This window comes from Myodes glareolus, chromosome 3 (genome assembly GCF_982192425.1).
Source record: "Myodes glareolus chromosome 3, mMyoGla1.1, whole genome shotgun sequence".
NCBI lineage: Eukaryota > Metazoa > Chordata > Mammalia > Rodentia > Cricetidae > Myodes > Myodes glareolus.
Window position 1 is genome coordinate 19,467,341 of NC_142028.1, and position 26,927 is coordinate 19,494,267.

General features: G+C 36.1%; 1 protein-coding gene and 1 pseudogene across 1 annotated transcript; both read left to right on the forward strand.

The window, feature by feature from the left end:
* The first annotated feature begins 1,646 nt into the window (after nt 1–1,646).
* LOC125399328 (taste receptor type 2 member 125-like) lies at nt 1,647–2,585 on the forward strand. Its single transcript, XM_048432797.1, has one exon. The coding sequence runs from the start codon at nt 1,647–1,649 to the stop codon at nt 2,583–2,585; it is 939 nt and encodes a 312-aa protein (XP_048288754.1).
* A 7,145-nt stretch (nt 2,586–9,730) lies between these two features.
* LOC125399327 (taste receptor type 2 member 125-like) lies at nt 9,731–10,684 on the forward strand (annotated as a pseudogene).
* The last annotated feature ends 16,243 nt before the right edge of the window (nt 10,685–26,927 follow it).

Consider the following 26,927-nt stretch of genomic DNA (forward strand, 5'->3'; position numbering starts at 1 on the left):
ACATTAAGGTGAACTGTGGTACTTTCTAAATATGTATAAATCAGAACTTACAAGGAAATGATTAAAGACCAACTAATCTCTGAAGAACTAATTTGCAACTTTAGTTTTCAGATAAAGTGTTGAGGACAGTCTCACCTTGTCTGGAAGACCACCTTTCTCAAGGAGCTGTCGTTCAGGTAGAATGTAAGGTGTGTTCGACCCAGTGTAAAGTACAGGAACGGGTACTGCCATACTGCTCACTGTCCCCTGGATTCACAAGTTTGTCTCTTTCCTACATTTTTACAATCACACATCCACAGTTACCTATATATTTATTTGTCAATTTTGCCTTTTCTCTTTCTTACATGGAAGAAGCAAAGCCAGGAGCCTTTCAGTCCGTAAGTTGATACTCCAATGATGATTCTGAAATTTCCAAATATATTTCATCCTTGGTACCTTACTTTACAGACAGTTCATGCTGATTTTCTTTATACATTATTCCTTCAGAGACCTCAAAGTATGTGGACTTTACACATAGCAATTTCCTAAATCCTTTCTGACATCACATGAAGTTGATGATGTATCTTTTGTTTGGAAGATGTTCCTGAATTGTTTCATTATTTTCCTTGGTTCTCTTCAGCTTTTGCAGAACAATAGCATTATGGTGTTTAATTTCTGTCTCTAGCAGAGAATATAACATCAGTTGTTAGTTGATTATAGATTCAAAAATGGTGGGGTGCAAAGAAACTCAAAAATCTCAAAGTCGTTGATTTTCACATGAAATTTGCCTTATTGCATGAATAACAGGCAAAGGGTGAGGAGCACTCTTACTGTGATCTTGAGCCCTCTCACTCTAGTGACAGCTTCAGAGGTTCAGATAGATTTGTACTAGTTTTCATATGCAAAGAAAAAATTTACCTAAGTTTATTGAATCACTATATTTAGTACCTTTTGTTCTCTTGGAAGTATTTTAAAACATTGCAACTATCTTGATACAAAGAATAAGATATAAGAGTTAGAAATGTTGATTAAGTGCAAAGTCATATTGAAGTGGAAAATTTTAGATAGAAATAAATGTGAAGTGTGTATGTGTGTGTTTGCTAGAATAATTGATGAAATAGTTATTCTCATTACTAAATATTCAAAGACTAATGGTCTACATCAAGTTATTTGATAACTTATAGTTGTGACAATATGAGCATATGTCTCTCTGGAGTCCTAATTTGATTCGTTGAAATATCATTGCTATTTTAAAAATAACTAATACTGGTATGAATTCCAGTGTCCTCCTGCAATGCTCAGAGTTTTTGGAATGGTCCTTGTCCAGACATCAAGTTATCAGATTAAAATCTGAAAGATAAATCCATGTATATAATGCAAGTAAATGTATATGAATTTGCATGTTGGCATATGAGACTTCAGCATGTCTTTTATCATCTGTTAAAAAGACTCTGGGCTGCTATGGAACAAAACATCTAGATGGAGCTTAACATGCTCTGAAAATGCAGTGCTTTCATGAAGCCAACTGAACCTGTTTTCTTAATTCTTTATTATTGCATATAAAAACTAAAGAAGTGTATATGCTGTACGTTTTTAAAAAAATAGGGACAGAGCATTAACACAAAGTTTTCATTGACTTTAGGACATAGAACATTCACTTACACACAATGAGTTCTGCTTTGCAAGTGATATCTGCGACAATACTCAATGTAGAATTCATGACTGGGAATTTGGGGAATGGATTCATAGCAGTGGTGAACATCATGGACTGGGTCAAGAGAAGAAAGATCTCTTCAGTGGATCAGATCCTCAGTGCTCTGGCCATCTCCAGGATCACTCTTCTGTGGTCACTCTACATTATGGTATCAATATTTTCATTGTACCCAGATGTAGAAGTGCTTATGAAAACAGTAAGACTGAATAATCTTATCTGGGTAATTTCTAACCATTTTAGCATCTGGCTATCCACCATTCTCAGCATCCTTTATTTTCTCAAGATAGCCAATTTTTCTAACTCTATTTTCCTTTACCTAAGGTGGAGACTTACAAAGGTGGTTTCAGTGGTATTGCTGGTTTCCCTGTTCCTCTTATTTCTAAATATTTTAGAGGAAGAAATACAAATAGATATGTGGATGGATCAGTTCAAAGCAAATTTATCTTACAGCTACAAATTAAAGGATTTTACACAGATTCCCAAGATACTTGCATTAACAAACACTATGTTTTCATTAATACCTTTCACTATGTCCATGACAATGTTTTTTCTGCTTATCTTCTCCCTGTGGAAACATCTGAAGAAGATAAAGTACATTGCCAAAAGCTCCAGAGATGTCAGCATCACAGTTCACATCAAAGTCTTGAAAACTGTGGTTGCCTTCCTCCTGCTGTATGTTATTTTCACTTTTACTCTTTTTGTACACATTTGGAGTTATGAGTTTGAAGAAAAATTATTTTTCAAATATTTTTGTCCTGTTGGTGTTATTGCCTTCCCATCACTCCATTCATGTGTCCTGATTCTGGGAAACAGTAAGCTCAGGCAGACCTCTCTTCTGGTACTGTCAGTGTTAAGGTGCAAGATTCAAGGATGTGGACCCTTGGGTCTCTGACACAATATTGGGAAGGTAATTTTGCATACTCTCAATGAGGATTATGATTTCATAAGAAATTATTCTTTATTTTAAATGAACATGTTGCAAATAATCTTGCATTTTTGTACCATTATGTAAGGAATAACTGCTAGACAAACAGAAATCAACTTTGAGAAGAATGGGAATATGAAACATAAACATGTAAGAATATTTTAACTAACATAGTTTTAATGGTGGTAAAATATTTGAGATTGTAAATTGTTTCAGATTTTAAAATAATTAATTTATTTTATAGAAACAGCTATTTTCTAGATAAATAGCTCATTGCTTTTTTTGTTTTATTTTACTGTCTAAGCATGACGACTAAAGGTCAGCTCCCTAACAACCAGCTAAAGCTAGGTACATCCCAGCACTCAGGGATCAAACACAGACAAAGCCTGAAGATCACAGGCTGATGACTTTAGCTGAAACAACAAGCTCCAGTTTTAAATGGAAACCGTTTATCAAGAAAATAAGGTTAATTTATAGAAGCAGACATCCAGTGTATACTCATAAACACACAGACATGTGCAGCTGCAGCCAAAAACACCCACATACATATTCATGACATACATACATATAAATAGTGATATAATATTATTGCAAGTAAATGTGCATACCTATGAAACAGTAAAAATAAAATCGATAAATTTTATACACATAAAATTATTTAAAATCTAGAAAAATTGTTTAATTTCTCATGGAGTTTTCTATATAGACTTACAAATCAAGTAGTATATTGGTTTTCTCAGAATCATGGTGACATTTTACTTCTTTTTTCTATGAGTGTTAGTTTCATAATAAAAAACAATGAGTTATATATATCACATTTGGAATATATACATTTGGAAACAAGTCACTATTTTAACAGAAACTAGACTTTAGGAAATAGAAATTTGATGTGTTTAACACATATTAGCAGTTGATATCATGTATATGGCAGCAACTCAAGTATTTATACAGAGCTCAGCAGTACAATGTCAGTTCATATGGAGAAATTGATGTCTCTAATGTAGCAAAACTCTAGGACCTATTAATACATATATAGTAATTGTGGATTGCATTTGTTTTCTGAACTGGCAGTCAGGTGCTTTATCAAAGTGACACATGAATTTTCTATGTCAAGTTCACTGTTTCTTGTTCATATAATCTACATTCTATAATCATTATTTTCCTTCTTTGCTTTGGGAACTTCTTCAGCCAAAAGACTTTACAATACTGGCCCACTTTGATTGTGGTCTCATAAACTACAAATGAAGACAAAAATTGTGTGTGGGCTTCTTGGCTGCTGGATTCAGTTCAAGTTCCCAGTGCATGCAGAGTACCGCAGAGCATTACTCTTCTTGTGAGTTTATCCCCAAATAAATAATCCTTTGTTATACTATCTTCTAGGCTATTGTGCAATTCTTTTGTACATCAACAAATTTGTACACATATCGTTTTAGTCCACAGCATTGCCGGGGCCCTGTTCAGACCCTCAAGACCTCTTCCCTCCCCATACTATTGAACTACACCCCATAGCTGAACTACTCTTCTGGGCACGTGCACAATGTTTGGCTCGGTTGGCCTTCCAGCAACTTGGGAATTACACACTGGACTGTATTCAAGGACCTTGGTTCCACCCACTAAGTGGCTGAGTTACTGCCACCCACAGCTTTTTGCTGCAACTCCTATGTGGCTTCTCTGGCTTCTGCCAGGCCTGTTTTGATCAGGTGGAGCTCTGACTGCAGGAGCAGGAGTTCTAATCTTGAACATGGAACATAGGCTTACTTTCCCAGTTCATATAAAAAAAAATCTGCCTAAGCTCAGGCCAATAACCTCATGGCTCTCAACTGCCTGCAAGTTTTCTGGGTTCCTTGAGATCCTGCCCAACTCAAATGTTCTCTGTATGTGGGTGTGTTGCTCCAAAGTAATTAACTAAATCTGATAGTAATTCCAAGTCTCAAGTAATTCAGTTGTGGCTGTCTTACTGCCACAACTGTGACACCTGCTGGCCAATCAAGGTTATTATACCTACAATAATTTTCTGAAAATTATAACTGAGGTAAGTTAATTTGATTAATAAATAAATAAATAAATTGGAAAATTGTAAATTAACCCCAAGGTAATGACAGACAATATCACCGTCCAGGAATTTAACAAACTTTTTTTTTTTGTTTCTACTATGGATGGAATTCTGCAAGAGTTATATAAACTACCTTGTACATTTATTTTGGGGGCCATGGTGGCTATTAGCTTTGTTCTTCATATTATATCCTTAAATAAAGAGTTTGATAACAGAGTCAGACATAAGAAACTTTTAGGGGGCATACATTCTTTAGCTAGGAGGATTTATAGTATTTCAAATGATAACCTTAATTAGACAGGCAAATTTCAATCCATGTCAATAGGTTATGAAACATTACAAAAGAGCACTGATAGATTTTTCTGAAATGATTTATAGTGCTGATACTGACAATCAAAAATCTGTTAAAGTTATGATAAGCTATCAGATAGAGCATCCCTCCAGTAAGGCAATCTACACACCATCCAAATAATCTCTAAGGATGAGAAGATATTAATGGAAAAATTTAAAACCTTGAAATCATATATACAGAATGAGAATCAGAAATTAATTGATTTGATGAAGTCATTAGAATTACTCACAGGTCAAGAGATTCAGTCTGTACAAAAGACAATGATAAAAAAGATTTGAATTGATTGAGGAACTTGTCAGAACGGATAAGCAAGGAGAGGAGATACAGGCAAAGGATTTAGCATCACAAGTATCTCTCAGAGTCAGAGACAACTTACCAAGAGGTTTAGCGAATTATCCTGTTATTACCTCTGAAAAGCCAGCAAATACTCAACCCAACCAGATACACAAAATGTAAATGGAAACCTATAGGCATAAAAGATCTAAAAGAATATAAGCAGGCAATAGTATCTTATAACATGCGTTTACTATTTTTTAGGGAGATGGTAAAGACATGCACTTCAATCAATAGGCTTACTCCACATGAGTGATTTCAATTAGTGTCAGCAGTGCTAGACTACGGGCCACAGATACAGAGGAAGTGCTATTGGAGAGAGGAGGCTAAAGCCCTGGAACATCAAGGTAGAGTCCAAGGATTTCAGGCTTCCCAAGATCTAATCCTTATTGAGAGCCATTATGCTCATCTATAGAGTCAACCTATTTACACAGAATGCATCTTGTTCATCTGCTATACAGTAGCCTTGAATTCTTAGGACAGGAATCAAGAACAAGGAAAAAAATCTGAATCATATACTAAGTCATACATGGTCTAAGAGAATCCTTTAGAGACTTTTTACAAAGATTAACTAAAGCTGTACATATAGGGGTGACAGATACAGAAGCAAGACAAGTACTTATTGAACCTCTGGCTTTTGACAATGCTAACTTACAATGCAAAAAGATACTTGGGCCCTTAAGGGTCAAGCCAATACCAATGGATAAATGGATCCTGCAAATATTGAGTCATTTGATTATAATACTGAGGCTTGGGTGGAGAATCAATTTCCAAAGGTAAGAAGAGACATTGAAATGCCAAATGTTTCAATTGTGGTAGACAAAATTCCCAACCTAAACTAAACTATCAATGAATCAAACAAATTATGGAATTCCTATTGTATTGACCAACTATCACTGAGTGTGTGCCTTCTCTAGGATGTTGTCGATATTTGCAGGCAGCATCGTTCCATTGAAGAAAACTGATTTCCTTCTCTTAAAAGTTATAAATTGTAGATAGCTCCTTTGTGAGGGGTGGGATTTTAAGTCCATTTTCCTACTCCATACTGACTTTTTTCTTGTTTGAACTTGTATTGGTCTTGTTCACACTATTATAGTTTCTGTGAATTTATATATCAATGGTCCTTCTGTATCTAGAAAATGCTGTTTCCTTAGAGTCATTTACCACCTTTGGCTCTTATAATCTCTTCACTTCTACATAGATATCTGAATCTTGCAGAGAGGGATGTGATACAGGTATCCAATTAAGGATGCAAACCCCAAAGACTTTCACACTTTTATTATTTGGTTGGAGGTTTCTGTGTTAATTGTCATCAACTGCAAGAACTTTTCTGATGATGGTTTAGTGATCTATGTGTTAACCAACATGTTATTAGCCGTCATTTTGTTGTTATGTTCATTTATCAGAAAAATAGTTTTTCCTTTTGTTTATGACTTATCTGTTCCCAGGTTCTTGGTCTCATTTACAATATCAGGCATGGGACCTGTTTCATAAAGTGGGCCTTAAATCCAATAAAATAGTGGTTGGTTACTGTATAACTTAATTCATGCCAGTATTACACAAGTGGGCATCTCGTACAGCCAGAATGTCATTACTTCTCACCGAGTTCAGATTAGGGCAAAATTGATGATTATTTAAATTCTAGAAATGATCATTAGCCTAAACACTTGAAGGTTTCAGCTGATTAGCAGTTAGATTTCTCTATGTTCAGTATTTCTATCCTCTGGTTCTCTGTATTGCCTTGATGCAAAGAAATGACTCAGGGCTTTGACTCTCCTTCTCCTCTAATTTATTGAAGCCACATCTGTCCTTAAACAATATGTTTGATAAGTTCACAGACTCACTTTCCCTGAGATAATTCTGACCTATCCATCTATCCATATCTTCCTGATTTCATCTGAAAAGTTCAAAAGTGGTAATTTTTATGAATGCAATTAGTCTTCATTTTATGATACAGCCTGAAAAAAAGTGGTTGCTTGCTTACACAAAAGTTTCAGTCATTCTGCTTCAGTATTATCAGAAGTAGAGTAAAATCAATACATTGCACAGCCAAATAAATTAGGGTAAAGTACACCCCAAACTTCTGCTTTATTAGAAGTAATGAATAGCAGGTCATAGTGCATTCTCATTAACGACTATCATCAAAGAAAAATAGTTGATGATTTTTAGGAAATGGTATCCTTTTCATACCCCCAATAATTTAGGTCATATGGTATATATTGAATGAATGATTATAACCATGTGTTTATATTGCCCCATTTAGGTACTGAAAATGTGTGTTTGAGATGATTATAGCTATAATGCTCTAAGTAGAGCAAGATCTAAAAGCTTTCAATTATGTGAACTCAGTATTGCGGCCTGCGTTCCTGCCTGGATCAAAGCTAGCTTATCCCCGAAACAATTACACGGAAACTGTTTTCTTTGAAACACTGCCTGGCCCGTTATCTCCAGCCCCTTATTGGCTAACTTTCACATATTTATTCAACCCATTTCTAATAATCTCTATGTCACCATAAGCTCGTGGCTTACTGGGAAAGATTCAGCATGTCTGACCCTGCAGCTTCATGGAGGGCGGCTCTCCTGACCCTGCTTTCTTCCTTCCAGAATTCTGTTCTATCTTCCCCACCTACCTATGTTCTGACCTATCAGGCCAGGCAGTTTTCTCTATTAATTAACCAATGAAAGCAACAGATAGGTAGAAGACTCTCCTACATCACAGTATTGTCAGCATATGAAATGTGAATGGCAACATTAAGATGAAATGTACTTTCTAGACAGGTGTAAATTAGAATTTACATGTAATTGAGTAAAGACCCAGTAATCTCTGAAGAACTAATTTGCAACTCTGCTTTTGGGATGAAGTGATGATGTCAGTGTCACCTTGGCTGGATGACCACCTTTCTGTTCTGACAGAACATAAGGTGTGTTTGCCCAGTATAAAGTACAGGAACAGGTAGAGCAATATTGCTCCCAGCACCTGGATTCACAAGTTTGTCACTTTGCTATGATTGTACAATCACATATCCACAGTTACTTATATTTTTCTTTGTCTACTTTGCTTTCTTTCTTTCTTACATGGAAGAAGCCAAGTCATGGGACTTTTTAGTCTCCAAAATGATACCATAATTATGCTTCTGAAAATTTTAAACTATGTCTCATACTGTCCTACCTTATGCTCTAGACAGTTCATGTTGATTTTCTTTGTTCATTGTTTCTTCAGAGATCACAGTGTGTGAACTTTACACACGGCAGTACCCTAGATCCTTTCTGACATCACATGAAGTTGATGATGCATCTTTTGATTGGTAGACGTTCCTGAATTGTTTCATTTCTTTGTGTTCTCTTCAGCTGCTACAGAGCAGTGGCATTATTGTTTATTTTGATCTCAATTACAGAGTTTCTCATCAGTTGTTAGTTTATTATAGAGCCAATAATAGTGGGATGTAAAGAAAGATGAAAATCTCAAAGTCAATAATGCTCACAAGAAATTGCCCTGTTGAATGAAGGACAGGCAGAGGGTGAGGAGTCTGAGCCCCCTCAGCTTAGTGAATAATTCAGTGTTTCAGATAGATTTGTACAAGTTTTCATATCATAAGAAAAACTTTTCCTAAGTTTATTGAATCACTATATTTAGTATCAATTCATTCACCTGGGACTATATTTAAACATTGTCACTATCTTTATTCAAAGAATGCTACCAAAATAAGAAATGTAGTCTAAGTATAAGTTTTTTTTTCATAATGAAGTGGAAAATTATTTAGATAAAAATGTGAGGTATGTGTGTATGTATGTGTATGCCAGAATAATTGATGAAGTAGTTATTCACATTAATAGATATTCAAGTACTAAAGACCTACATAAAGTTATTAGATAATTTTTATTTTGACAATATGAGATAATATCTTTGGAGTTCTAATTTGAAGTATTGACATATCATTGTTACTTAAAAAATAACTTGTGTTGGTTTAGATTTCATTTTCCTCTCCTGCATGACTTAGAGTTTTTGCATTGTACTTTTCCAGACTTCAAGTTATCAGATTAAAATATGAAAGGTAAATCCATGCAATAATGCAAATAAATATATATGAATTTGAATGTTGGCATATGAAACTTCAGCATGTCCTTTATCATCAGTCAAAAAGACTCTGGGCTACTATAAAACAAAGCATCTGGATGGAGCTCAGCCAGACTTAGAAAATGCAATGCTCTCATGAAGCCAACTGATATTGTTTATTTGTTTTATTATTGTTGCATCTGAAAACTAAAATGAATGTATATGTGGCATACTTTGAAAAAATTGTAGATATATAATATTTAAAATGATTGTATTACCACCAATTCTTCAGTGACTTTATGACCAAGAAAATAAGGACAATGAGAGATGCCATACAAGTGATATCTACAACAATGTTCAATGTGGAGTTTATATCTGGAAATTTGGGAAACGGGTTCATAGCAGTGGTGAACAGCATGGACTGGGTCAAGAGAAAAAAGATCTCTTCAGTCAATCAGATCCTCACTGCTCTGGCTGTCTCCAGGATCATTGTGCTGTGGTCAGTGTACATAATGATATCAGTATTTTCAATATACCCAGACTTAAAAGTGACTATGAAAACCGTAAGACTGACTAATCTTGTCTGGATAATTTCTAACCATTTTAGCATCTGGATGGCCACCATTCTCAGCCTCCTTTATTTTCTCAAGGTAGCCAATTATTCTAACTCTATTTTCCTTTACCTAAGGTGGAGATTTGCAAAGGTGGTTCCAGTGGCATTGCTGGTTTCTCTGTTCCTCTTGTTTCTAAATATTTTAGTGGTGGAAATACAAATAGATATGTGGATAGATCAGTTCAAAGCAAATTTATCGTACAGCTTCAAATTAAAAAAAATTTCCACACGTTACAAGGCCTCTTATATTCACAAATGCTATGTTCCCATTAATACCTTTCACTGTGTCCACAACAATGTTTTTTCTGCTCATGTTCTCCCTGTGGAAACATCTGAAGAAGATAAAGCACATTGCCAAAAGCTCCCGAGATGCCAGCACCACAGCTCACATCACAGCCTTAAAAGCCGTAGTTGCCTTCCTCCTGCTGTATGTAATTTTTACTTTCTCTCTTTTCATACAGCTTTGGAGTCATGATTTTGAAGAAAATAGTTTTTTTAAAAAATATTTTCCATGTTAGTATAATTGCTTTTCCATCACTTCATTCATTTGTCCTAATAATGGGAAACAGTAAGCTGAGGCAGACCTCTTTTCTGGTACTGACAATGTTAAGGATGTTAAGTAAGGTGCAAGATCCAAGGATGTGCACCCTTGAGTCTCTGACACAGTAGGTGGGGGATAATTTGCATAATTTCTGTATGTATTACTTCATAAGAAATTATTGTTCATTTTAATATACATATTGTAAATGAACTTGCATCCTGTAAAAAGTGCTATACAAACTGAAAGCAACTATAAGAAGAATGAGAATATAAAACATCTACATGTAAGCATGTAATCAAACCAGACTCTCCGAACGTGGCTGACAAGGAGGGCTGACTGTAAAGCCAAGGACAATGTCACTGAGTTTTGATTCTACTGCATGTACTGGCTTTGTGAGAACGTAGTCTGGATGCTAACTTTCCTAGAACTGGATGGAGCGGGAGGACCTTTGACTTTCCACAGGGCAGGGAACCCTGATTGCTCTTTGGACTGCAGAGGGAGGGGGAGGGGAGTGAAGGGAGGGGGAGAGACATGGGAGGAGGGGAGGAGGTGAAAATTTTTAATAATAATAATAATAATAATAAAAATAATAAAAACCTGAAAAAAAGAATATTTTCAGTAATAAAATTTCAGTTGCTGTAAATTATTTGGAATTTTAAAATGATTAATTTATACTATAGAAATATCCACTCCTGTTAGAGAAATAGTTCATTATGTAATTTTTTATTTACTTTTGCTGTTTAAGAATGATCACCTCAGGTCAGTTCCCTAGCACCCAACTAAAGGATAGGCGAAGTTCAGCACTTAGAGATCAAACACAGGTAGATTCTGAGAATCACTGGCTGATCAGTCTATTGGAAACAGCAAACTTCAGTTTATAATTAGAGATCCTATATCAAGACTATAAAAATTAATTCATAGAAGTGGAAACCTATTGTACACCTCTAAATACACAGACATGTGCTGACAAGCACACATACCTACATCTGTATGACACCCATACATATAAATAATAATATAATAATAAAATTGCAATTAAATGTACACACCTGTGAAACAGTAAAAAAATCAATAAATTTTATACACATAAAATAATTTCTAATCTAGAAAAAAAATGTTTTATTCTCATAAAATTTTCTGTGTAGACTTACAAATCATAGTTTTTATATCTTCTCAGAATCATGGTGGCATTTTGTTTAAATATTCTATTGGAAATATATATTTACAATTGGAAGTAAGACATGATTTTAATTAAAACTAGACATTATAAAATACAAAATTGATGTGATCATAGGCCCTTGCTAAAGAGATGGTGTCATATATGTGGCTACAACTTGAGTGTTTATGTATAGTATATATATGTGGCTGCAACTTAAGTATCTATGCATATTACAGAGTTCACCTGTCAGTTTTCATCTGGAGAAATTGAGACCTAATGTAGCAAAAGTTTAGGACCTAGGAATACATATATAGAGGTGTGGGGATTACATTTGTTTTCTGAACTGGTAGCCAGAAGCTTTATGGAAGCGTCACATGAATTTTCTATGTCAAACTCACTATTTCTTGTTCATGTAATCTGCATGTAATTTTATCATGTAATCATTATGTTTCTTTTTCATTTTAATTGTGGAAATTTTCATCTTTTGGTGTTGGCTTCATAATAAAATGTAATGAAATTGTTTTAATAATGTCTTGGTATTGAGGAAGTAGGAGTAATTTCAGAGTCTAGAGTGCTAACTGTAAGATCATAGAACCAAAAAGAATATTTCTTGTTGCTTCAATGGGAGATAAAACACTAACTTCACCTATGACATAAATATTTTTAGATTATCTTCACAGCAAATCAATTTCTATTTTTCTCAGAAAATCTACTATAGTTATGAAATGTGTATTGTGTTTATTTTATTTATTAGTGCTTTGCCTATATTTATGTCTGTGTGAGGGAATTAGATTCCCCTGGAACTGAAGTCACAGAGAGCTGTAAGCTGTCATGTGAGTTTCAGGAGTTGAACTCAAGTCCTCTGGAAGAGCAGACAGTGCTCCCAAACACTGAGCTCCTTTTTTTCTTTTTTGTTTGTTTGTTTGTTTGAGACAGGGTTTATGTGCGTAGCCCCAGTTCTCCTGAAACTCACTCTGTACACTAGACTAGCATCAAACTCAGAGATCGGCCTGCCGCTGCCTCCTCATTACTGACATTAAAGACGTTATTTATAAGAGGATTTCATATTTATTGTTTATTGAATTAAAGTACTGACATATTTAATAGTGGCACATAAACAATTACATATAGTCTAATCCATAATACTATATTGAATAAAGTATATTGTTTGCCCTTTGAATATGTGGGACTTGAAACTATCAGATGCAAAATAAAACTGAAAAGTGTCTAAAAAGAGTAAGTTGTAGCAAAAAAGAAAAATGTCAAGTTAACTGACATGTAAAATCTTGTAAAGTTATTTCAATATTCTTGATAAATGTATATCTATAAATCATATACATATAAATATGGATTTTTATACAATGTATTTTTGTTATATTCTTTTTTCCAAACTTCTCCGAGATCTCCCTTTACCATCCACTCAAATTAATATTCTTTCTCTCTCTTTATAAAAAATAAAGCAAAACCCACAAAATCCCCAAACAAAACCAAGCAATGAATCAATCAAACAAATTATGGCATCCACATATGTGTTGGTCAGTTATTCCTGTGTGTTCCCTTGCCTATATGCAGCACCATCCTATCAAAGAAAATTGATTTCCCTGCCACCAAAGTTATAAGTTGTAGATATCCTCTTGGTTAGGTATGGAACTTTAAGTCCATTTTCCCTCCTCCAGACTGACATATTTTTTTTCTGGATTTAACTTTTATTGGTCTTGTAATATGTCATGGTCTTTGTGAGTTTGTATGTGCCCTGGCCCTTTTGTGTCTCGAAAATTCTGTTTCCTTAGAGTCATTCAACACCTTTGGCTTTTGCAACCTGTCCATCTCCTCTTCTACATAGATTTCTGAATCTTGCAGAGAGAACTGTGTTACCAGTATCCTAATAAGAATACAAAACCACAAAAACATTCACTATCTTCTTGTTTGGTTGTAGATTACTGTGTTAAAATTGTTATCAATTCCAAGAACTTCTCTGATGAGGATTTAGTGATGCACTGATCCATGGGTTAAACAATATGTTATTAGCTTTCATTTTGTTGTTATGTTCATTTATCAGAAAAATAATTTTTTCTTGTTCTTATGACTTATTTTGTTCCAGATTCTTGGTCTCTTTTACAACATACGGTATGGGATCTATTTTATAGAGTGGACCTTAAATCCAATAAAATAGTGTTTGATTTCTCTGTAACTTAGTTCATGACACTGTTACACAAGTGGGCATATCATGCAGGCAAGTTGTAACTACATCTAACTTAGTTAAGATTTTGGTGAGATTGATGATTACTTAACTTCCAGAACTGATCACTGGCCTAAAGGTTTGAAGCTTCCAGTTGAATAACAGTTAGATCTCTCCGTGCTAGGTGTCAGAAGTGTGTGGGGTTTTCTGTAACATGGTCTTTTGTTGATGATTGCAATAAAGTAGTACTACCCTAGCACAAAATAAAATATAATAAAGGGTTTTTTATTTAGGGTTGGACTCACAGATCGATGGTCCTCTCTGCATGAGTGAGGAACAGTAACTGAATCCAGCAGCCAAGAGACATGCACACATTTCTACATCTGTTTTTAGAGCACCCAAGGCCACATCAAACGTGGTCCAGCATCTCAAAGGAAATTGACTGAAGGAGTTCTCCAAGTACCTCCCACTTTTGTCTAAATAAGAGAATTCTAAACTCAATACAAAACTGAGTCTTTCTGAAAAGCCATTGATAATGACACTGGGACTTGTTTCCTCTGCATATACTGGATTTTTGGGATCCAGTCTGTTTGGATACTCACCTTCCTGGATCTGGAGGGAGGGGGGAGGAACTTAAACTTCCCACAGGGCAGGAAACCCTGACTACTCTTAGGGATGGAGAGGGAGGAGGAGAGGGAGTGGGGGAAGTGGGAGGGTGTTGGAAGGAGGGGCAGAAATGGAAACTTTTATAATTTAATAAACTTTAAAAAAAGAAAGTTATCAAATATAAAAAATAGAATTACAACCAGCATAAACAATATTAAGCAAGAAACGTACATATTCTAATGTTTCAATAATTATGTTATCCTAAGGAGTCAAAGTCTTGTATTAGAAATGGTTTGGCTAAGTCATGAGAAGAAAGTAACTATGATTATCTAGTCTTCAATCCCATCAAAGACCTGAGAAGAAAAATAATATTACACACACACACACACACACACACACACACACCTTTCTGTCTTAGAACAACACTGTCTTGAATACAACACAAGTTACCAAAATGACCACAAAATATAGTTAAATTTTTATTGAGAATCCATTCTGCTAGCCACTAGTTGGTACATAGTTTCTTGTTGAAATTTGTGTGGGGGCTACTTCCTGATTAGATATTGAATTAACTAAATGCAGGGAGAAGAACAACTCAATAAAAGGTGTGTGTGTGTGTGTGTGTGTGTGTGTGTGTGTGTTATATACAGGACAATATGCCTAGTGGTAGAAGGCATAAACCTGTATAGGGAGGACAAAATTGATGAAAGTTTTATATTAGAGAAATTAGACAGTCCAATATGCAAAGACAAAAATATTAAAATTCAAATAAAATGGCAAGAATGATATGTTTGTCTTTTAGTAAATTTGGTTGAGATTTCAGTGTAATCCAAAAATAAGTAGAATGTGAGTTTATCAAATAGATTACCTAAGTTAACAGCACCACTATACACTAGCAAAGGCTTTTTAGGATATTTCATATAAAACTGGATGTTTTCTTAATATCTACAAAATTTGAAGGGACTCAGGAAAAGCATAAATCATCATATGCTATTGAGAAATTAATTAAATTATATTGATGAGCACAAAAGTAAAACAGAAATATGTTGATACATACACATTTCTTTTGTAGACAATGTTCATTTTTGAAGGTAGAATCCTCATTCCAAATAAATTTCAATAAATCATAATATATTTCATAGTTACTGTTAAAAGTACTGGATATATTTGACAAATGATGAACAATTAAATACATAGTCAAGTTAGGAGACTTTTTTTAATATTGTAGTCGAAAGGCTGGTACAAAAAGGAAATAATTTAAGTATTTGTAAGTTCTCCACGGTAATTGTAGAAAGTTTAACAGAATTAATTTTTATCCTATAGTTGCTCCAATTTTTTTTTTCAAAAACTAAGTCAAACATGTGAATGCTTTTGTGGTGTCTGTAGCATGTGTCTTTTCTTCATATGCTTGTGTTAATATTGCTTATTATGTATTTAAGACAATGGCCCTCTCTCCAAAAAGTTTAGTTTGCCAGGACAAGTGGCAGGTATACAGTTAAAAATAATTGTCTCTAAATTTTTTTGCTTGCAAAGGTTCAGGTGTAATAAAAAAAACTGTCTTTTTTTTATTTGAAGAATAATTTCATAAACATTGCACCTTATAATCTTCAATCAAATTAAAGTTAGTTTATATCAAGTGGCTATGCATGGTATACTGAGTTTCTTTCTGGAAATATCTTGAGATAGTCACCTGGGAATATTCAGAGCTTTAGAGTTTTATCTCTTAAGGCATTATAAATGTCCTAGGTCATGGGTACATATGCTTTTGCTGTCATTCATGAAATACAAAGCATCTTTCATGACTGTGGGATTAAAGGTCTCTTCCATCAGGGTCACTTTGCGGTGTTTAAAAGTCCCAGTGATCTCAATGGTATCTTGTATTCTCAGGAACCGAGGCCTCGTACAGCTCAGCAAGTACTCTGAGATGTGCTGAAAGAGTTTCTTTGCATTGAACTCATAGTTTTCTAACACCTCTATCGAGGCCATCTCAATTTGACCCTCATGGCCAGGCATGGGTACTCCATAAATGTTCACTTCCTCAACAAAGTCAACTAGTGCTACTATGTCAGCAGCTTCAGTAGTAGCTACATTCTGTCCTTTCCACTGGAATGTATCTCCAAATCTGTCATGCAAATAGACGAAGTTTTCACAATCAATCACTAGGAGGTCTCCACTGTTGAAATAGAGGTCTCCTTTCTTAAAGATTTCCCTGAGTTTTTTTCTTCTCTGTCAGAGCATAACCATTAAATGGTGTAAGTTGTGTGACTTTGCAAATTAAGAGCCTGACATCATATTAAATCAGTTCACGTTACAACTTTTCTTTGTATGTGTCTATTTTTATAACTTATGAACAATAAAGCTGTGCAAGGGTGGTTTTCAGTAGTTAATTTCATAGATGATAAACTTTTGAGGAGTTTTCCAGAAAATAAAATGAAGCAAACTGAAAAACACACAACAAAAAAATAAATAAGCAATCAAACAATAAAAAAAGAAGGTTTTGAAAGAAAAATTTTGCAGACAGGTTCCTTCAAACTAAATTTTGCCAGAAATATTGAACCAAAGTAGAAAAGTTGTAACATGCTGCCTAATTTAAGTTTTAAACTTTACTAGTTGAAGTATAAAAGCCTGAAAAACTTCAGTTATGCAAATACTGAGTCAAAAAAATTAACAACAATGAAAAGCTGTTGTAAAACGAGCGGCAAGCTGCATTCCTGGAGCCTGTCCGCCCAGCTAGTTTATATGCAAAATAATTATACGGAAACTGTATTAATATAAACACTGCTTGGTCCATTATATCTAGCCTCTTATTTGCTAACTCTCACATATTTGTTTAACCCATTTCTAATAATCTGTATCGCCACTTGACTGTGGTTTTCCGGCATAAGTCTAACCAGCATCTGTCTCGGAAAGGTGAGCCATGGCGCCTGCCTGACACTGCTTCCTTCTCCCAGCATTCTGTTCAGTCTACTCCACTTATCTAAATTCTGCCCTATCAAAAAGCCAAGGCAGTTTCTTTATTTGACCAATGAAAGCAACACATAGAAAGAAGACCCTCCTGCACAAAAGAAGTGTATATGTTCATTTTTGTACTGCCAAGTCAATTCAACTTACCTTCTAACACCTGAAAGAAAAGATTATTTTAGTCAAGAACATGAAATGAATTAGTGAATTTTTTGTTTGTACTTTGGGAATCACAGTGTTTTATAGAAAACCTTCCACTACTCCCAATCTTTAGCATACTGTGGTACTTTCCCATGTGACATTTTTTCACAGAACTTAAAAGATAAGGTCTTCCAGAATCCATGGGTACATAAGTATTGAGGAAACAACATTAACAAATAATGGCTTTTTTAAAATATACTTTGTTGTTTATTCTTTCCCTGTCTTAAGTTTGTTACTAAATAACATGACCTCCCAAGGAATGGAATAATTCATTTTTGGAAATGAATATATATTCATTTTGGAAATGAATATATATAGAATATCATATTCTATAGTATATTATAGAATATATTACAGTGGCATACAGTGAATACATTAAAATCTAAATGGCTAGACAACAAAAATAATCATATATCTCTGCTCATTTCAGTATTAGACAGGTGATAGAATAGACCTAGATGTCTGACAACAGATAAAAGGATAATGAATATATATGTATATAAGTATGCCTAACTATCTATCTGTCTGTCTGTCTATCTATCTATCTACCCATCTATAGATAGGTATATTAATTTTAAGCAGAATTAGAAGGATACAAATATATATCACTTGCAAGAAAGTGAATTCCAATGAAGATTAGATGTTAAGTGAAATAAGTCAGACTTAAATACAAATAACTTATTGTTCATATTATGTGGGTCCTATATTTTAAAGATACAGTACTAATATATGCATATTTTATCTATATAATTTATAGTCAAAATCCCAGCCTACAGTATTTATATATTTATAATTTCTTACAGTCTCTCTCTCTCTCTCTCTCTCTCTCTCTCTCTCACACACACACACACACACACACACATACACACATGTATAGAAGAGATTTGCTCGAGAACAGTAAAGGTGGTGACAAAATATAGAATTGAGAATGTATATGCTAAACTATATGATATAGTTGTATAAAATGTCTTTATAAAGTCTATCACTATTTAGAAAGAATAAATGTCCTAAACACACTTTATTCTTCTCTAGAGTTGCTTCATAATGAAAAACTATTATGAATAGGTGATTTGCATCTATAAACATATCTCATTTTTCATTTTTTTAAAAAATCTTAACATTTAATTGTTCCGAGATTGCATGATATTCACATTATTAATCAAAATTTGTATCCATTGCAAACATCTCACCCAACTATCAATAATTGCATGCTTCCTCTTGCTACTTAAGCTGAGGCATGATGACCACATCAACTCATTCAATTTTAGAAAACACTTTATCTTTTTTTTCCATTCAATTATTTACACTTTCTTCCCTCCTCCCAATCCCCTCCCACTCCCCCATACATCCTCCTCCCTCTCTCACCCTGCTTGAGAGAGGGCTGGGAACCTTGCCCTGTGAGAAGTTCAATGCCCTTCCCCCTACTTTTAGGTCTAGGGAGCTGTGCATCCATATAGACTAGGGTCCCAAAAAGCCAGAACATGCCGTAAAAACAAGTCCCAGTGCTTCTCTGTCTCTATCTCCATCCTTCACCAGACGATGATTCTTTGGTGATATTCATGATAATCATCAGCGTGATAGTGGGGCAAAGACAGTTCAGGCACCCTCTCCTCTGATATCCAAGGACCCAGCTGGGGACATTCCTGTGGAAACCTGGGATCCCCTCTAGAGCCAAGCCTCTTGCCAACCCTAAAATGGATCCCTTACTGTAGGTATCTTCTTCCCTGCTCCTATATCTGCCCTTCCTCCCACTCCCCCAAGATGTTGCCAGTCTTTCCCTTCTCCCTTCCCTTCCCTTCCCCTCTCCCCTTTCCCCCAACCTCACCGTGCCCCACCCCCATGCTCACAGCATTTGCCATACAATCTTGCTTGCTTCCAATTTCCAGAAGGATCTATACATGTTTTTCTTTGGGTTCACCTTGTTTTTTTTTTTTTTTTTTTTTTTTAGTAAGTTTTATTAAATTATAAAAGTTTCCATTTCCGCCCCTCTTCCCAACACCCTCCCACTCCCCCCACTCCCTCTCCTCCTCCCTCTTCATCCCTTAGGGCAGTCAGGGTTTCCTGCCCTGTGGGAAGTTCAAGTTCCTCCCCCCCCCTTCAGGTCCAGGAGGTGAGTGTCCAAACTGACTTGATCCCCAAAATCCAGAATATGTAGAGGAAACAGGTCCCAGTGTCATAGTCAATGGCTTTTCAGAAAGACTCCGGGCCAGCCACATTCAGAGAATCCGGTCAAATTCCGAGAATCTGTTTATATCACTTCCTCGTTCAGTCCCAGTCCAACTGGCCTTGGTAAACTCTCATTAGATCCGTTCCATTGTATCAGTGGGTGATAGCATCCCTCGCAGTACTGATTTCGTTTTTCATGTTCTTCCTCCTTCTGTTCCTCATTTGGACCTCGGGGGGCTCAGTCCGGTGCTCCAATGTGGGTTTCCGACTTTATCGCCGTCCTTCGCCAGATGAAGGATCTATGGTGACAAGCAAAATATACATCAGTATGGTTATGGGCCACGGCCGATTCAGGCACCCTCTCCTCTGTCCAGAGAACAATCTGGGGGATCTCTCCTTGGACCTGGGATCCCATATATAATCAAGTCTCCTGTAAACCCTAAAATGACTCCCTTAGTTGAAAAATATTCTTCCCTGATCCCATATTCATCCTCCCTCCCTCCCCCCCATCCCAGGCCAACGAGCTTTCCCCATTCCTCCCCTACTCCCTTCTCTCTAACCCTCTCTCCTTCCATCAACCCTCCCACCCCCCCATGCACCCGAGGTTACCTGGGACTCTTGTCCATTTCCTACCTCCTGGTGGATAGGTAAATAATCTTCATCAGGTTCATCTTCTTATTTAGCTTCTCTAGGATCACGAATAATAGGCTCAAAGACCTTTAATTATGGTTAGAATCCACTAATGAGTGAATACATACCGTGTTCCTCTTTTTGGGTCTGGCTCACCTCACTCAGTAAAGCGTTTTCTATTTCCATTCATTTGCATGCAAAATTCAAGATGTCATTGTTTTTTACCGCTGAGTAAAACTCTAATGTGTATATGTTCCACACCTTTTTTACCCATTCTTCTATTGAGGGGCACCTAGGCTGTTTCCAGGTTCTGGCTATTACAAATAGTGCTGCTATGAACATAGTAGAACAAATGCTTTTGTAGTATGTTAGGGAATCTTTAGGGTATATTCCCAAGAGTGGAATTGCTGAGTCCTGAGGGAGGTTGACTCCCAGTTTCCTGAGAAACCGCCACACTGATTTCCACAGTGGCTGCACGAGTTTGCATTCCCACCAACAATGGATGAGTGTTCCCCTCACCCCACATCCTCTCCAGCATAGGCTATCATTGGTGTTTTTGACTTTAGCTATTCTGACAGGTGTAAGATGGTATCTCAAAGTGGTTTTGATTTGCATTTCCCTGATCGCTAAGGAGGTTGAGCATGACCTTAAGTGTCTTCTGGCCATTCGAAGTTCATCTGTTGTGAATTCTCTGTTAAGTTCAGTACCCCCATTTTTTAATTGGGTTAATTAGAGATTTAGTGCCTAGTTTCTTGAGTTCTTTGTAAATTTTGGAGATCAGTCCTTTGTCTGATGAGGGGTTGGTGAAGATCTTCTCCCAGTCAGAAGGCAGCCTTTTTGTCCTACTGACAGTGTCCTTAGCTTTACAGAAGCTTCTCAGTTTCAGTAGATCCCATTTATTCATTGTTTCTCTTATTGTCTGTGCTGCTGGGGTCCTACTTAGGAAGAGGGCTCCTGTGCCTATATCTTGTAGACTACTTCCCACTTTCTCTTCTATCAGGTTCAAAGTGGACGGATTAATGTTGATGTCTTTAATCCATTTCGTATTGGAAAGGATGAAGCCAAACTTTCGTTATTTGCTGACGATATGATAGTTTACATAAGTGTCCCCAAAAACTCTACCAAAGAACTCCTACAGCTGATAAACACCTTTAGTAACGTGGCAGGATACAAGATCAACTCCAAAAAATCAGTGGCCTTCCTATACACAAAGGATAAAGAAGCAGAGAGGGAAATCAGAGAAACATCACCTTTCATGATAGCCACAAATAGCATAAAATATCTTGGGGTTACTCTAACCAAGGAAGTGAAAGACCTATTTGACAAAAACTTTAAGTCCTTGAAGAAAGAAATTGAGGAGGATACCAGAAAATGGAAAGACCTTCCCTGCTCTTGGATTGGGAGAATCAACATAGTAAAAATGGCAATTCTACCAAAAGCAATCTATAGATTCAATGCAATCCCCATCAAAATCCCATCAAACTTCTTCACAGACCTTGAGAGAACAATAATCAAGTTTATATGGCAAAACAAAAAACCCAGGATAGCCAAAACAATCTTATACAATAAAGGAACTTCAGGAGGCATTACCATCCCTGACTTCAAACTCTATTATAGAGCTACAGTATTGAAAACAGCTTGGTATTGGCATAAGAACAGAGAAATCGACCTTTGGAATCGAATAGAAGACCCGGATATTAACCCACAAACCTATGAGCACCTAATTTTTGACAAGGGAGCTAAAGGTATACAATGGAAGAAGGAAAGCATCTTTAACAAATGGTGCTGGCATAACTGGATGTCAACCTGTAAAAAAATGAAAGTAGATCCATATCTATCACCATGCACAAAAATCAAGTCCAATTGGGTTCACCTTGTTATTTAGCTTCTCTGGGCTTGTGAACTATAGGCTTAATGACCTTGGTTTATAGCTAAAGTCCACAAATGAATGAGTACATGCCATGTTCATCTCTTTGGGTCTGAGTTATCTCACTCAGGAGAGTGTTTTCTAGTTCCATTCATTTGCATGCAAAATTCAAGATGTCATTTTTTTTAACCTCTGAGTAGTACTCTAATGTGCATATATTCCACATTTCAAATGCTCTCCATTGAATTTTCTGATACAGCATCAGGGCCACTTGCTGGCCAGGGACCTCGCAGACAAAAGCACGGGCTTGCTGTGTGCAGGCTCAGTGAAACAAAGAAAGTCCTGCCCAGTTGCACTCACCACTTTGTTCCCAGAGCCTCAGCCCCAAAACAGGCTGAGTTGGGGGATCTTAATATCCTGCAGAAGGGAAGGGTTGCCTGTGAGCAAGCTGGGATGGGATAGGCAGAGAGAGGCAGTAGCCGGGGAGAGAAGCCCTTGTTGGATGGCCAGAATGTTTAGAGGGTTGAGGCGTGTCTTTGCTCCCTTTCCAGGGCGTCTGCCAGCGGGTCCGGAACACAGTCACCTCTAGTTCAATTTTTCTTATTGAAAATAGGTTCTTCTTCCATACAGTGCATCCCAACTGAAATTGATCTTTTACCTTCTCTCTCCCTAGCTTCCCCTTGATGATGAAAGTCGCAAAATAGTCCCACATTAGTTCAGAATTACAAATAATAAAAGGGTTATTTATTTAAAAAAAACTTACAGATCACTGTCCTAGATATCTGCCCTCTGCCTTAACAGGTACAGAATGTAGCAGCCAGAAGTGGGAACCGGAAGCAAGAGAGCGTGCACACATTTACAACTTCTTTTAGAGTATCAGAGACCACACCCAAGTTGACTGGTATCTTAAAGGATTTTGGCTGAAGGAGTGGAATGTGTTCCCACAGCATCGCCTACCCCATTCCCGTTACCCCATATTCATTCTCCTTCCATTTTCACTTCACAAAATAGCAGGCCTCCAAGAGATGTCTGCCAAACAAGATAAGACAAGATACAATAAGAAAATATGAAAGCCTCATATCAAAGCTGGATAAGGCACCCTAATAGAATAAAAAGGTTCTCAAATGCAGGGAAGACTCAGAGATGAAGCAGCTCCTTCTGTAGGTAGTCCAAACTAATGGCCATATAACATACTCAGTGGGCCTGTTGCAGATGCACATGGACTGGCCTCATGCTTGCCATTTCAATCTCTGTGAGCCCATGTGAGCCCTGCTTAGCTTATTTGATGGGCCATGTTCTCTTAGTGTCCTATATCTCTGATCCCCACAGTTTCTCTGCCTTTTACCTCTTCTGAAGTGTTCCTAGATCTCCTAAAGAATTGACCCGAGGGAGACCTCCAGGTCTCTTTCTTTCTTCTCTCTGCATAATATTTGGTTGTGGATCTCTGCACTTGCTCCCATCTGCTGCTTGAGTAGTTTCTCTGATGATGACTTGACAAATCACAGATCTTCTCATGTCAAAGAGATTAGAAAGTAGGAATGAAGATTTCATGGAGACACCAAATTGTCCTCTGCAGAGTCAATGAGCTGTGGAGCTATTGTCCTTGAAAATTGGGCCCAATTTTCACTTTTCAGAGAGTGATCCTCTGTCCTAAAATCATCCTGGGTTGTTTAGGGATGTTCATGGTATCCTCTCAGCGAGCAACTTAACTGAATGTAACCCAGTCCCACCACTGGAAGACTCCTGACTACAAAAGATGGCCAGTTTAAACACTGTATGCGCCATTACTAGGAGCACTCGCTAGAATCACCCTCCTACATTACATAAGGTTTTTGCTGAACTTGGTTTCCATACCACTCCCAAGTGTCCTCCAATCCCAATAATCCTCAAACACTATCCATCTGTGCCTTCCCCCCTCCGCCCTGATTCCTCCAGCTTCTGATCCAACCTATCTCCAGTCCATGTGCAGAATCTTTTGTAACTCCACATCCTAGGAAATTTCATGCTTCCATCATAGCCCTCCACTTTACCTGACCTTTCTGAGTCTGTAGATTATAATTTGATTATTACTTAACAGGTAATATCCACTTATAAGTGAGTACATACCATAATTGTCTTTCTGGGTCTGGGTTGCCTAACTCAGGATGATTTACTTTTCTAGTTGCATTCATTTACCTCAAAATTTCATACTGTCATTTAAAAAAATCTGAGTAATACATCATTGTGTAAATGTACCATATTTTCTTTATACATTCATCAGTTGAAGGACATCTAAGTTGTTTCCAGTTTCTTCCTCTATTGAATAAAGCCACAATGAGCATAGTTGAACAAGTGTCCTTGTGAAAGGATGTAGCATCCTTTGGGTATATCCCCAAAAGTTGTATAGTTGGGTCTCGAGGCAGATTAAGTTCCAATTTTCTTAGAAAATTCTGTATTGATTTCTACAGTGATTGTGCAAGTTTGCATTCTCACCAGCAATGTTCAAGAATGGGAAAGTCTGTCAAGTGAATATTATACAAAGGTGTGAATGTTTTTGTTTACTTTATACCATCAGGATCCAAGACTTAATTATGATGATCAACCTGCTTGTTATTTGAACAAAAATTAGTATAACTTCTACATTACATACATAGTAAGAAAATTAACATTTTTGATCTGTGCAAGTGATTTTCACATTGATTTTTTTTGGTAAAAAAGCAAGATAGTGAAAAATTGCAGAAAATGAATGAAACAGGTAAACACTGCAATTCTGATGAAGACCTGAGATTAATAGAAACATTGTCTTTTAGCCCGTGCTCAGGACTGATGAGTCTAAGTAACATACAATCTTATAAGTCTATCAGCTAATCCATATTTTGTTTCTGTCTTACTTTTACAGCTTAGACTGATGGGTTGTGTTTTCATATTGATTTCATGTTTTCTGTTATATCATTCATCTATTAAATAATAAAGTGTATGTTGAACTTATTTTCTCTGGTTCCTGGAGTCTTTTTAATGCAAACAAGACATCATAGAACAGATGGTAGAAGTGTTGGTAGGTAACCACATAATATAGGGTGTTAATATTATATCAGATAATTGATATTTTGTATATCTTTCCCACTCACATAATAATTTTCATGTAAAGAAACTGGGCTCTTTGGATGCTCAGTTTGGGCACCTGGTTAAGGTACAAAGTGGTATACAGTGATTGTGGTTACTGAGTGGAAAGTTCTGGTTAATATATAATGGGATATATTAAGATTGTGATTACTGAATAGGAAGTCAGAATACTTTGATAAAATATTACATGAGTTTTGTGTGCTAATCTCAGCCACTTTTTATTTCTTGCCAGGTGGTGGTGTTTGCCTTTAATCCCAGAAACTTGGTAGGCAGAGGCAGGTATACCTTGGTGAGTTCGAGTGAGGCTTGCCTGATCTACAGAGTAAGTTCCAGAATAGCCAAGCTTGTTATACAGAGAAACCCAGACTAAACAAGCCAAAAAAATTATATCATCTGCATATAATTATTTGTTGATCTACTTATGATTTTAGAGGTTTTTTTGTTGGTTTTATAATGAAACGTCTGGGACCTTTCAAATGTTCTATGATTGTGCCAATAACTGTGCCCTCAGTAAATTGAATGACTTATTAGTTTTTTTTCAGCAGCAGTTAAAATAATATTTTTAACTTTCAGATAAAAGGGTTGAAATTTTCTTCACACTAAATTACTTGCTCCTGAATTGATAAAATCCATTATAAGTATCAAAATGTGTTATTTCATAAAATGCTATTATATTTCTTTTAAAAAATACTTTTATTTCAAAGAATTACATCACTTTACTCCCTCTTCATCCATTCCATTAGCTGCTTTCTCTTGAGTTCATCCCTCCCACCTAAAGTTGGTAGCTTCTTTGTCTTTATTTTTATTTGATGAGTGTGTATGTGTGTGTGTGTGTGTGTGTGTGTATACAAGTATAAAGAACTAAACCTACTGAATCCATTTTGTTTTTTGTGTGTCTTAAGGCTGACCACCCTGCATTGAACAACCAGTAAGGGACTCATTCTAGCAAAGGATAATTCACTTTCTCCCTGCATACATTACACATCTCTAATGAAAACAATGACACATGTCAATTATATATAAACTGAAATATACTTATTAATACACATGTGTTGCATTATAACCTTGTATGTGTAAAATTTCTTTAAAAAATCATGTAAAAATAAGAAAGAACTTAGAAATAGTAAAAAATTACAAAAGAAAAAAATATAATATTCAAACACAGGAAAGATTTTCTAAAAATCACTTGCTAGAAAATAATTTTATTTTACTATTACTTGTTTACTATGGAGTTGGGTTGGTGGGGGAGGCAGTGGGAAGGATCTGGAAGGAGTTGTGGGAGGTGGACCATGATCAGAATATATTATGTGGAAAATTTATTTTCATTTAGTAAAAAGAAATGCTCAAAAAATATACCTCCATGACATTAAACTCTTAACTCAAAGCCTTTCCTTAATTATTCCATTAATTACAACTACTTTTGAATGGCTCAGCTATTTGTGATTGATCTCACTGGAATACAGCAAGGTAGCTTTCCTTAACTTGTGTTGCC

Bases quoted from the DNA above. Each gene is read 5' to 3' on its own strand.
- LOC125399328 (XM_048432797.1), top strand. From the start codon at position 1,647: ATGAGTTCTGCTTTGCAAGTGATATCTGCGACAATACTCAATGTAGAA.